This window comes from Fonticula alba (genome assembly GCF_000388065.1).
Source record: "Fonticula alba strain ATCC 38817 unplaced genomic scaffold supercont2.5, whole genome shotgun sequence".
Classification (NCBI taxonomy): Eukaryota; order Rotosphaerida; family Fonticulaceae; genus Fonticula; species Fonticula alba.
In genome coordinates, this window is record NW_009242975.1 from 762806 (window position 1) to 775546 (window position 12741).

A 12741-nucleotide genomic window follows, 5' to 3' on the forward strand; every position below is an offset into this window, starting at 1 on the left:
CGGACGCCTTGGTCTTCATCTGGATCAGGCACCAGTCCAGGACGCTGTGGGCGAAGGCCACGAAGGAGCCCCGGTCGCCGGCATCCTTCGGGACCAGGGCCGCCAGCGAGTGGTAATTGATGTCCCGCGGCAGGTTGAGGCTCTGGATGGCGGCCTTGACCACGGGCCGGGTGGCGAAGCTGCACAGGCCCAGCAGGGTGTCGAAGACCCCCTTGAAGTCGTGCTGCTGGAAGTTGGTGGCCGGCGGCCGGCTGGCCAGGAGGATGGTGGCCAGCAGCACCCGGTCGAAGCCGCGGTCCTGGTCCCCCTGCAGGGCGCTGTCCACCACGTGCAGCAGGTGGCCAATTTCCCCGTCCAGGAACTTGTCAAGCCGATACTCAAATGCCTTGGCCGTGGCCAGGTCCCGGGTCCAGTCCACCTGGGCCAGGGGGTGGTTCTCGATGGCCCGGCGGAAGAGGATGTCATTGGGCTTGCCCAGCGGCCCGGCGGCCAGCATGGTGTACATGAGCAGGCGCGCGTGGCGCAGCCGGGCCCAGACGGTTTCCCCGCCCCACGGCCAGGGATCCACCTGCGGCAGGGGCGGCATGCTGGCCAGCCGGGTGGCCTGGTTGTTGTGGAGGTCCTTCTTGAAGATGTGGACCACCTCGGGGATCCAGGGCCCGCGGGTTTTGGCGTAGGCCATGCACAGCCCCTGGACCAGGAGCGGCGAGTGGAAGGGCTCCAGCAGCAGGCCCTGAAGCAGGTAGGCGCCATATTGGCAGCGGCATGCCGGGGGGGCGGTGCCCGGCCCGGCGGCCGAGCCCTCCTCCGCGTGGCTTTCGCCATCCGGGCCGCGGGCCGGGGGGGCCGCCGCGCGGGCCTCGCGGCCGGCCGGCTGCCCCGGGCGAGCCGGCTGGCCCGGCTGCTGGGGCTCGCGCGGCCCGGCCAGCGGCGAGCTTTTCCAATTCCACGGCGTGCTCGGCGGCGGGCTGCTGGCATACAGGCACCAGGGGTTCCCGGCGAGGAGCTGGCACTCGGCATCCAGGAACCGATGCAAGCTGTCGGCGAAGTTCCGCTGGCAGTAAAGATGCATCTGGGGCTTGGACCCGGCGTTGCACACCCCCAGGCAAAAGACAATCCCATCGCGGATGTGCTTGAACTCCAGCCGGCCCCTGGGCCGCCAGTAGTACCCATAGCGCCGGAGGAGCAGGGCCCCCGGGCCGCTGCTCCGGCGCAAGGCCCCCTCCAGGGGCGACAGCAGGGCCTTGTTGTCGTGCATGGCCTTCCTCATGTCGGGCTGCAGCCCCGGCAGGTCCCTGCCCGGGTCGCACAGGAAGTCCAGCAGGTCCCCCGGGGCCGGCAGCACGCGGAGCAGGTCCCGGACTACCGCCAGCGAGCTGGTGGCCTCCCGGAAGGTGCGGCACCAGTCGTGCCGGAAGCCGGACGCCCCCTTGGGCCATGGGCGCGCCGGGTCGTCGTAGCACTCGGACACCCGCTCGAAGTACCGGCGCACCTGGTGGTCCTCCTCCGGGAAGAAGCTCTTCACGAGCGTCCAGAGCCGGCCATCGGGCGGCCCGTGGTCCCCGCCCATGATCAGGGGCAGCCAGGCCATTTGGCTGGAGTCTGTCGAGAGGCGGTGTTGTGAAGGGGTTGTGAAGGTGATGTGAAGGTGTTGTGAAGGTGTTGTGAAGGTGTTGTGAAGGTGTTGTGAAGATGTGTGGAGGTGTTTGAATGTGTGGAGGTGTTTGAATGTGTGGAGGTGTGAATGTGTGCGCGTGTGCGCGTGTGCGCATGTGTGCGCATGTGCGCGTGTGCGCATGTGTGCGCATGTGCGCATATACACATGAGGGCGTGCGAATGTCCGGGCAGGGAACAGTGCGGACGAGGATACCGATCAGCCGTCGGAACCCGGGCCCGGGGGGAAGCTTGTCAGTCGGGGCTCACTTCGAGGAACAAACCGGCGGGCGGGGCCGCTCTCGGGCCAAAAGCACGAAAGGACTGGCAAGGCCACCTGGGCCGCCCGGGGCATCGGCGCACGGCCGCCGGCCAGCCCAAGCAACGCACATTGCACTCCCAGGATGCTCTTCAAGGTGCGCGAGTGGAGGGTCTTGTTGCGCATGACCCGCGAGATCGCAGGCCGCGTGGCGGCGCATGGCACATCGGCCGAGAGCCCCGGCTCCTCCTCCACCACGGGCACCCTGCCGGCGGAGGGGCCCTTCTCGCCCAAAAGGAGGAACTTCGGCGAGCCGGCCTCATCCACAAGGCGGAATTGCCGCCGAAAGAGGGACGAGGGCTTCATCTGGCCGAAGCCGAACACCGCGAAGTCCAGGTCATTGCTGAAGCGCCCCGTTGCCACGCGGGACCCATTCGTCGGCGCCGGTGGGCGCGGTCGTGCGGACGGCGCGCGCCAGCACCGCCATCCAGGGCAACATGCGAGGGTCAGCACTTTGGAGCAGGGCAGCTTCGCCTCGCCCGCCCGCTGTCCGCCTGCCAGGCGTAGACTCCCCCCCCCCCCTCTCTCTCTCTCTCACACACACACACACCCACGCACGCACGCGCGCGCGCGTACCTCACCACCGGCACACTGAAGTGCATGCTCAGCAGGGAGAGCACATCGTCGGCCTCCGTGTGCGACCCGATGAAGGCCAGGCGCTGGGGGTGCTCGCGGGCCAGGGCCGCCAGATGCGCCTGGGCAATGGTCCAGACATTGATGAAGTCCACGCTGTGGGTGAAGGGCGCGGCGACCGAGTAAAAGTGCCCAGCCGGATCGGTGGGCTTCTCCGAGTCCCGGCGGATCCGGCACTCCTCCGAGCAGCCCGCCTCCTCGGAGCAATCTTCCTCGTGCCGGCGCTGCATGATGGCCGGGCAGTCATCCTGGCATACGAACGGGGCGCAGCCGTCCAGGTGCTCGGTGCCTCTCAAATGCCGGAGGGCCTCGGCATGCTGGCCGGCGTCCAGCAAGTCCAGGTACTGGGTCAGCCTGACATTGAGGATCTTGCTCTTCTTCTCCTTGCGGTCCTTGGTGGTGACCACCTTCCTGGAGGGCTTCAGGCCGTCCGTCACAAACACCGCGTAGCACTGCGCGCGTGGGGGGGGGGGCGTCCGCATGCGCAAGGTTTGCGAACAGTGGGGCCGGAGTGCCGGGATCATGGACGCCGGGCCGCCGTCAAGGGAGACACCCGGCGCCCGGCGGCACGAGGGGGGGGGGGGGGGGGAGAGCGCATCCCGGGTCAGTTCCGCGGCCGGAAGGAGGGCCACATGCCGCAGGGCGCGCCGCGAACAAGCCCGAGAGTACCTTTCGCTGGGACAGCCATTCCACCAATGCGTCCAGGAAGGGCACCACCAACGCCGAGTCATAGCCGATGCTGCGGCGTTGGCCGACGAAAAGGAACGTCGAGAGGACCATCTCATACAGGAAGTTGCTCAAGTCCACCGGCAGCACCAGGATGGACACGTCCTCCGGGATGTGGAAGAACCGGTAGTTGGAGTACTTGATGTCGCTGGGGCCGGGGTCCGGGCCGGGCCCGGGCCTGGGGCCCTCGGGGCCGGCGCCCCCCTCGCCGGCCGGCGCCCTCAGGCTCTCGCGCATGGCGTACTGGTACTGGGACAGGAGTGTCTGGAGTTTGTAGATGCCCATGCTGGCTGTGTGCGTGTGTGTGTGTGTGATACCCTATTAGCTCGCGAGGGAAGGTTGCAGGCGAACAGGCAGGCGAAAGAGGCAACGGATGCGACAAAGGAGGGGAAATAATGGGAGCAGCCGCCCGAGCGGCGCTCCACCCGGCGGGCCGGCCCAACAACCCTCCCCCGGCTGCCGGTGCCGGTATCCAGGTCCGAGGATGCGGCGGACAATGGCCCCAAGTGGCAGGCCCTACGGCCGGCGGGTGCACTGTGCCGCCTCCTGCCTGCGGTTGCCTCCTCGCTCGGCTCCGGCACACTGGGCGCCTCGGGGCGCCACTTCGAGAGTCGCCCGCCCGCCGGCCCTCCGCCGGATGCCAAGGGGCGGCTGGCAGTCCCTCGGCCGGCCGATCTGCGGCGCAGCCCGGGCGCCCCCCTCCGCCGCCTCCCCGCCGGCGCGCCCCTCGCCCTCCCCCCCGCCCCTTGGCCTCGTTGGGTGGAGGGCGCGTCGCGGCTGCCGGCGGAGGGATCCAGACACTGGTGGCCGGCACCGGGCCTCCTGTCGCCGGCTCCGGGCCAATGACCCAGGCAGGAGGGCCGGCTGGCAGATTCTTCGAATGCCCTCATCGGATGGTCGGCCCCCGGGCCGGCTTCCCGGGCTTCAATGCGCGGCAGCACGCCCGCCGCAGGCATCCTTCCCGCGCAGCAGGCCGACCGGCGGACTGTCGCGAATGCCATCTTGGCGATCCGGCACGGGTGGGACAGCCAGGGGACATGCTGAGAGGGTGGTCGAAAAAAGACAGGCATCCTCCTCCCCCCACGGGGGTCGCCATTTCGTGTGTGTGTGTGTGTGTGTGTGTGTGTGTGTAAGAGAGAGAGAGAGAGAGAGAGAGAGAGAGAGAGAGAGAGAGAGAGAGAGAGAGAGGGGGCTCCTGCAGGAGGCTGGGGTTCGCCCCTTCCCGCCTGAGGTGCGGAGAGGGGACGAGGACCGGGGGGCGTTTTCGGAACCGAGGGCGCGCTTTCCCACCCCCTGGGCCCCGTTGTGGCCCCGTGTCATGATGGGTCTCAATCGATCCGCCCCGGGGGCGCGCGAGGTCCGCGGCCACAAACAAGCATACTGCCAACTCGCATCGTGTGTGCCCCCCGCCCGCGCCGCGTGAGTTAATGGTCTCAGTTTAATCCGCGTCTCGCGCTTTCCGGAGGCCGGTCGGGGGCCGCCCGTGCGTTTTGGCGCTTGTGTGTATTTTTTCTTTGTGCGTGTGCGTGTGTGTGTGTGTGTGTGCTCTTCCTTGACCATGTGGATGGATGAGCAGTACACATCCGGGCCCAGGCTGGGCCCCGGCGCCCGGTGGCACCCGGTGCTCAAAGGGAGATGGTGTTCATGATGCGGACCAAGTGCTCGGACACGGCCGAGCACACGCTGGCCCGGCAAATGGCGTCGCCAGGGGCGCGCCGTTGCAGGCGCAGGGCCAACCAGCGCCCCGAGAGCACCGAGAAGACATCCAGCCAGGTGCATGTGATGGCAAGCATCAGGGAGAAGGACGTCACAATCTGGGTCGAGGGGATGGTCACGGCCGGGGGGGCGGGCCCCGGCGGCCGGGCGGCCGCAATGGCCGCAAGACTCGCCAGCCAGCCATTCAGCCCGCCGGGGGCCAGGAGCCGGGTGACTTTCTCGGCCCCCACGAAGGCCGCCTCCATGCGGCCCAGGCACCAGGCGATCAGCTGCCCCAGGGCCTGGTCCAGCTTTGGCCGGTCGTCAGCCGACCGGGGGCCCAGGGCCACCATGGCCGCGGCTTGGATGTCCGCCGGCATGCGGAGCCCGGCCAGGGCGCCCTCGAGGGCCAGGCTGTCCGGCAGGGCGGCGGCCAGGGTGCCCAGGCGCCGGACAAGGGCCCGGTCGGCGGCGATGTCCGGCTTGAGGCCCAGCTCGCCGTCGGCCACGCTGGACGACAGCAGCATGACCGCCAGGAGCACCCGGTCCAGGCCGGCATCCTGGTCATCCACCTCCAGGGCCCGGTCCACGACTCGGAGGAGGGCGGCCGTTTCGCCGGCCAGCTCCTCCAGCAGGTAGACCTGGGCCGTGCTGGGCGGCCCGGCCGGGAGCATGCCATTCAGCATGGTCGGCACCGGGTGGTGCTCGGTCACCTGCAGCAGGTTGGTCGGGCGGGCCTGGCCGCCGGGGCCCCGCGCCAGCAGGGCATACATCAGCATGCGCGCCGGCCGGGTGGGGGCCCAGATGGTGATGTCGCGCAGGTGGCTGAACTGCGGCAGCAGCGGCAGGAAGAAGGCCTTCTGCCGGTCGCCGCGCTTGATGCCCTCCAGGAAGGTGTCCACCGTGAAGAGCCGCCGGTCGCCGGCCGCCTCCGGCGGGTACACCGCCCCGAAGCCCAGGTGGAAGAGCGGCAGGTGGAAGAACTCCTGGATCAGGGGCTGCAGCAGGGGCAGGGCCTTTTGGCATTGGCACCGGGGCTGCAGGGCCTCGGACCCGGGCTCCATGTCGGCCCCGGGGCCGGACTCGGCCCGGGGGGCCGGCAGTGCGGCCGCCAGCCCGGAGCCCATGGCCGCGGCCGTGGCCGCCGCCGCCGCCGCCGCCGCCGCCGGCCGGCCCGGCGACCGCACTCCACCGGGGGCCGCCCGGCTTCCGCGGGGCGCACCGGGCTCGGGGCCGGCCTCGGTCGGCTGGCCGGCTGCCGGGCCCGGGCCCCGGGCCATGTCGGGCAGGTCCGCCGGTGGGAAGCCCGGCGGAGGGGTGGTGGCGTAGATGCACCACGGGCTCCGGCTGTCCACCATGCGCTCCTTGGTCAGGTAGGTGGCGAGGCTCCGGGCCAGGGCCGGCAGGCTATCCCCACCGGGGGCCGCCAGGCCGGCACTGAAGATCCCCAGGCAAAGGAGCACCCCATCGTGGATGTGCCGCGCGCCGAGGGGCTGCCCTGCCGGCGGGCCGAACTGGCCACTTTTCAGCAGCAGCGTGCCGATTCCGCTGCAATGGTGCAGGTGCCCCAGCAGCGCGGCCATATGGGCCCGATGCCGGCGAAAGGCCGCGTCCACTTCGCTACGGACGCCCGCCAGCCGGGCCTCCGGCCGGCGGAGGGCCTCTTCCAGGGCCGCCGGCTCCGGCAGCGCCGCCAGCACCGACCGCAAAAGGCGCCCCCGCATATGGGTGGCCCGGAGGATCTCCTGCCAGGAGGGCTTGAAGTTGGCCCCGGCCACCGGCCAGGCCTCCGACGTGGTATAGCACTCGGCCGTCTTTTTGAAGTACTGGCCGACCTTGCCATCGGGGAAGGGGTACCTCTGGAGGAGCAGGCCCACCCGGCCGTCCGGCGGGCCGAAGTCGCAGCCCATGATCAGCGGCAGCCAGGCCATCTTGGTGGCTGCCGAGCCCGGGGCGCGTGCCACGACGCGCGCGACCGGCGGCACACACGGCAACAACAACAACGCCAACGACACACAAACACACACACACACACAAACATATATATACATGTATACACATCCACATGTGCAGACCACGGGGCCGGCCGGGTACAGACAGGGTCGGCACAGCACGGGATGGCATGGCATGGCGGTCAGCATCGGCTGTCTTGTCGTGGGGCGCCGGCGAGGCATGGCATACCGGTGGTTTCGAAGTAGCTGGCCAGATCGGCCGTCAGCAGGGTCCCCCCGAGGTAGGGCACGTCGTAGGTGGCCGAAGGCAGGAAGGTCGGCCGGCCATCGGGGGCGCTGCGGTCCAGGCGGAACTGCTTTTGGAAGATGGACATGGTCTTGACCCGGCCATAGCCATGCACAAAGAAGTCCGAGTCGTTGCTGCTCCACCGGCAAAGGGCACCAGGTCAGGGTCCAGGGGCGTGGCGGCGGGCCGCACGCGCGGCCTTGCACGGCCGGGCAAAGGAGCCGAAAGGGGCCGTGGCCGGCGGGAACCGGGGCGGGGGGGGGGGGGGGGGGGGGACAATAAGCGCACCTGAGCACCGGGGCGCCGAAGTACAGGCTCAGCAGGGCCAAAATGTCGTCGGCCTCCGTGAAGGAGCCGATGTAGGCCAGGCGCCCGGGGTCCCGGCGCGCCAGGGCCGTGAGATGACGCTGCACATTAAACAGGACATTGGTGAAGCCCATGACCACGCACATGGGCTCGGCGGGCGCGCGCCGGGCCGGACCCTTGCGATGCTTCTGTCGGCTTTGGTCGAGGACCTTCTGCAGGGTCGGGCACTCTTCATAGCATGAGGCCGGGAGGCAGTCGCCATGGTGCACGGCCCCGCGCAGGTGGTCCAGCGCCCTGTCCATGCGCCCGCCCCGGTAGTGAGACAGGTAGTCGGCCTGGCTGGCGCTCATGCTCTTGATTTTTTCATGGAAGCGGTTCAGCGCGGTGACCCCCTTCTCGGGTGCCTTCATGCCGTCGGAAACGAAGATCGCATAGATCTGCCCACGAGCAGGGGGGGGGGGGGGGGGGGGGGGGGGAGGGGGCCTGTGAGTCAGTTCCGGGCGTCGGCGGCCAGCCCGGCCATGTGCAACGCCCAGCCGTGGGGCCGCCAGCAACGCACCCCGTGGTGATTGAACCACTCGACCAGGGCATCCAGGTAGGGCACGATCAGGGGCGACTCGAAGCCCAGGCCGATGGTCTGCCCCTCGAAGAGGAAGGTACTTTCGTTGATGCCGTACAGCAGATTGCCCAGGTCGATGGGCAGCACTCGCAGGCCGTGCTCCCTCGAGGGCACCTCCTCCGGCTTTCGGAAGAGGCCCTTGGGAATGATGCTCGTCAGGCGGAAGACCCCCATGGCGCGAGGGCCAGCAAGCCGGCACGGTGGGGGACAGGGCGAAGCGGCGCCCGGGCAGCTATCGGGTGGAGGGGGGGGAGGGGGCGGGGGGCGGCGGGGGGCGCGGGCGAGGGAGGGCGGCGAAGGCGGGAGGGAGGGGGCAAGCTGGGCGAGACAAGCGGATGGTGGCCACACAAGAAGGGCGACGGGCGAAGATCACAGGCATATGGGGCCAGCATGGCAGGAGGTTGGCGGTGTGCCCTGCAACAGGCCGGAGGATGCTCCCCCTGGGCGCTCATAAGACCGTCGGGCCCGCCCCCGAGCAGGAGCAGCCTCCCACACCGCGCCCGCCCACCCGCCCGCCAGCCTGGCCCTGCTCTGGCTCTGGGCCCGGGCAGCGACATTCTCCCCTTCCTCCGGCGCCGCCGAGCGGCGGCATGCTCGGGCCGCCGGATGACAGGCAGGCAGATACGCCTCCGAGTGAACTGTCTTGCTTGTTATTGTTTTTTTTTGTTGTTTTTTTCCCCGCCCTCCCCCAGGTGGGGCAAGCCCCGGCATTTGCTGTCGCGCAAGAAGATTCAAACGCTCCTGGGCGGAAAGTACAAAGACAGCGACTGCCTCGGGCCACTCCCCGGACGGATCGCTGTCCCCTGGCGACTCAACCTGCCTGAGGCGGAGGCGGAGGCGGAGGCGGAGGCGGCCGGCTCATGCGCGAGAATGCCCACAACACCCCTGCCACCCACAATCTCCGCCTGCCCTGGGGGACAGGAATACGGCCTCCCAGCCGGGCTCATGCGCCCTTCGGCCCCTCCGGCCCGGGCCGCGAGCCCCCCCCCCCCCCCCCAGGCATCTCGCTGACGCGATGACACCCAGCAGGGCAACATCCCGTGGCGGTGCGTGGTCACACGCTGGCGGGGCTTTTGTCGCGTTAATCGAATATATTGGGTTAAGCCGCGTAGTTTCCGGCTCGACCGGCCTCGCATCCGCCCCGCGCCAGTCCGCCGGCGGGGGGGGGGGCATGGGCAGGACGCCGAGCACTCGCGAGCTACGGATACTCGGTGTTCATCATGAGGAAAATACACTCAACCACGAAGGAGGGGCTCGGGATGCGACACATTTCGCGGCCGGGACCCCCCGCGGCCTGCTGCAGGTGCAGGGACAAACGCCGCCCGGCCAGTGTGGCATACACACTCAGCCAGGAAGAGGCCAGGGACTGGGTCATGGCCATGGCGTTGAGCTTTTCTGGCGAGAAAAGGACCGTGTGCTTGGTGCGGGGCCGCTGCGGTGCGGGGAGCTCCTGCGCGGGAGCGTCCTGCACACGGGCGTCCTGCACACGGGCGTCCCGCACACGGGCGTCCCGCACCGGGGCGTCCCGCACAGGGGAACCCTGGTCGGAGGTCTGCTTCGGGGGAGATGGCCTTTCGGGGGCCTTCCTCCCGCGGGTGCGTTTGCCCTGGGCCCCATCGGCCGAGCCCTTCTTTGGGGGATCCTTCGCAGGATGTGCCTCCTCCGGGGCTGGGCATGCCGGGGCCTGGCCTTGGGACGCCCGGTCGGCCTCGGTCTGCGCGCGCAGTTTCGGCCGCGGGGCCCGAGGCTCTGCCGGGGATTGGCCCGACAGGGACAGGGCCGAGTGAGCCGGAAGAAGGGCCTGCTTGGACGATGCCCTTCTCCGGCGGCCCGACTTGGCCATGGGTGAATCCTCCGAGGCCTCCTCGGCCACGCTCTGCGCTGGGGCTCGCGTTGGTGGCGTGGCCCCTGCCGATGCCGCCGGCACCGGGGAGGCGTGCCTCGCTCGGGGCTGCTCGGGCGGAATCGGCTCCTCGTCGGACACCGTGAGCCGCTCTACCTGCGCAGCCAGGGCCACCTCCACACCCGAGGGACAGGCCACCTGCACGCCGACATCCGTCCCGGGAGGCAGGCCGATGAAGGCGGCAGTGGCCCGCCGGGCACAGTACTCCAGGATGTACTGCGAAAAGCGAAGGTCCCCGGCAGGAGCCAAGGCCCGCCCGGCCACGCTACTGACATCCCTTGGCAGGCCGAGCGAACGCAGATACTCCTCGATGGCCGGGTGGTCCTCCCGGGCCAGGACGGCCGTCAGCTCCCGGAGGAGCTGCAGGTCTTGGCCGATCTCCTCCGGGCCGGGGGGGCTGCCGGAATGGCGGTCCGCCAGGAGGATCATCAGCAGCAGCAGCCGGTCAAGGGCATGGCCCTCACGGTCGGCCCCCAGCAGCTGGTCCACGCGCTGCAGCAGCGGCATCACATCGAGGCAGGCCGTTTCGTAAGTGCGCATGACACATGCCGGAGCGGCGGGGAAGTGCCCGCCCAATTGGAAGGGCAGCGGCTCATACTCGACCACCCGAAGGAGGTCGGACGCCTGGTGCCGGCCGGCCGGGCCACGGGCCAGCAGGGCGTACGCCAGGAAGCGCGCCTGGCGAACGGGATTCCACACGGACACACCCTCTCGCAGGCCGAACTGAGGCATCCGCGGCAGGTGGAAGGTAACCTGGTGGGCGGCGCGGCCGCGCGACGCGAGGAAACTGTCGACCGCCATCGGTCGCAGCGGCGCCGGGGCCTCGGCATGCGTCGAGCAGAAGGCCGAGTGGACTTGCGACGACAGGAGATTCTCCTGGAGGTGGGCTTGCGCCAGGTACAGCGCGTGCCTGCACTGGCACCGGGGAGCGGCTCGCGGGGATCTGAAGCGCTGCGGCGGCGGGCCGCCGGCCGGGGGGGAGAAGCTCGGCGGCGGCCGCGGCGAAAAGATGCACCACTTATTTCGAGGCCGCACGAACCGGGAGTTTGTCAGGTAGTTTTGGAGCTCCAGCGCAAACTCCCCCAGACGCCGGCTCCCGGCCTGGGCCCCGAGGCTGGCATCGAAGATGCCCAAATTCAACAGGATCCCATCGTGGATTTGCTTGACCCCCATGTGGGGGAATCTCGGCCGCAGGTGCCTCTCCTTGAGCATGAGCGTCCCGGCGCCGCAGCTGGTCTGAAGGTGCTCCAGCAGGCCCGGCAGCAGGTCCTGATGCTGCAGCATCGGCAGGGCCAAGCTGAAGGGGATCCCCAGGTCCAGCTCCTCCGGGACCTGGACGAATTGCGCCAAGTCGGCCGGCTCCGGCAGGGCCTGGAAAATGGCACACAAGTCCTCCCGGGACAGGTTGGCATTCTTCACATACATCGACCAGTTGGACTTGAAGTTGGTCCCGCCGGACATCGGCCACGGGGTGTCCTGCAGCACGTAGCCCGGCTGGGCGCCCTGGAAGAAGGCCCGCAGAGAACCCCACCGCTTGGGGTCCATGTCGGCATTCTCCAGGAAAACTCTCCACAGGCGTCCATCCGGCGGGCCGAAGTCCGCGCCCATGATCAGGGGGAGCCAGGCAAGCTTCGTGGCTGATGCTCGAGAGGGTGAGATGCGGCAGGCGGGCTGTCCGGCGGGTGGCCATGCGAGAAAGACCCCCCCCCCCTGCTCCCCGCGCGCGCCCTGTGCCTCCTGTGCCGCTGCGGCCCGGGAAGCGTGGTCAGCCCAACGCACAAGTGGTTTCACAGAGAGAAGCCAAGGAAGACGACAGAATAACCTCAGCGCGGATGGGCTTGTGAAAGCCCGACCCCGGCATGAAGACCGGCCGGCCATCGGGACCACTGCGCTTGAGGATGAATTGCTTCCGGAAGAGGGAGGAGGTCTTCATGCGGCCGAAGCCGTGGACGATGAAATCCGAGTCATCACTGCATCACGGTCGGGAGGGGGAAATGAGAGGGCCAGGTCAGGAGGCGCGGAAGGGGTGACGGAGAGGAGGGAGCAGAGGAGCGCCGGCAACACACGTACCCGAGCACCGGCGCACTGAAATAGAGACTAAGCAGGGTCAGCAAATCATCGGCCTCGGTGAAGCAGGAGACGAAGGCCAGACGATCGGGGTACTGCCGGGCCAGGCGACCCAGCTGGTGCTGGATGTTGAGGCGAATGTTGGGAAGGGCGATGCCGGAGCTGTCGCGCCGGTGGAGGACCAGAGAGGAGGAGGGAGGCCGGGCAAAAGGCATCAGTACTTCGGCCCCCGGAAAAAGACCTTTAAGAAGGGCGCGCCAAAAGCCGGCATGCGGGTGCTACCTGAGTTTCCGGAAAGCCGCCAGTGAGTCGTCCTTCTGGCCGAGGGAGAGCTGCTGCAGGTAATTCTCCAGCGCCAAATTCAGCGACCGCGTCTTGCTCCGGAACCGCTCGTGCACGGTGACGCTCTTCTCCGGGGGGTCAAGACCATCGGCCACGAAGATGGGAAAAATCTACCAGTGTGCAGCATGACGGGGGAGGGAGGGGAGGGGAGGGAGAGGCAGAGGGGGATGCAGAGGGGGATGCAGAGGGGGATGCAGAGGGGGATGCAGGGGGGGGGCGAGACACATCGGCCCAGGGGGG

The 12741-nt window shown here is 69.1% G+C and overlaps 3 protein-coding genes across 3 annotated transcripts in view; all 3 read right to left on the minus strand.

The window, feature by feature from the left end:
• H696_03361 (hypothetical protein) overlaps positions 1 to 3616 on the minus strand; it is a gene marked incomplete at both ends in the record, with an annotated part of 3711 nt that extends 95 nt beyond the window's left edge. Inside the window, 4 exons of the mRNA XM_009497225.1 lie at positions 1 to 1602; positions 2044 to 2315; positions 2549 to 3057; positions 3275 to 3616. Coding sequence (XP_009495500.1) covers positions 1 to 1602; positions 2044 to 2315; positions 2549 to 3057; positions 3275 to 3616 — 2725 coding nt within the window. The remainder of the gene's footprint in view (positions 1603 to 2043; positions 2316 to 2548; positions 3058 to 3274) is intronic.
• A 1340-nt stretch (positions 3617 to 4956) lies between these two features.
• Positions 4957 to 8363, minus strand: H696_03362 (hypothetical protein; the record flags this gene model as incomplete). Its single annotated transcript, XM_009497226.1, has 4 exons — positions 4957 to 6965; positions 7208 to 7398; positions 7553 to 8007; positions 8130 to 8363. 4 exons carry the CDS (start codon positions 8361 to 8363, stop codon positions 4957 to 4959), a joined length of 2889 nt encoding a protein of 962 aa, XP_009495501.1.
• A 900-nt stretch (positions 8364 to 9263) lies between these two features.
• The window catches only part of H696_03363 (hypothetical protein), a gene marked incomplete at its 5' end in the record, with an annotated part of 3995 nt that continues 517 nt past the window's right edge, over positions 9264 to 12741 (minus strand). The window contains 4 exons of the mRNA XM_009497227.1: positions 9264 to 11729; positions 11872 to 12062; positions 12163 to 12321; positions 12442 to 12611. Coding sequence (XP_009495502.1) covers positions 9388 to 11729; positions 11872 to 12062; positions 12163 to 12321; positions 12442 to 12611 — 2862 coding nt within the window. The 3' untranslated portion in view covers positions 9264 to 9387. The remainder of the gene's footprint in view (positions 11730 to 11871; positions 12063 to 12162; positions 12322 to 12441; positions 12612 to 12741) is intronic.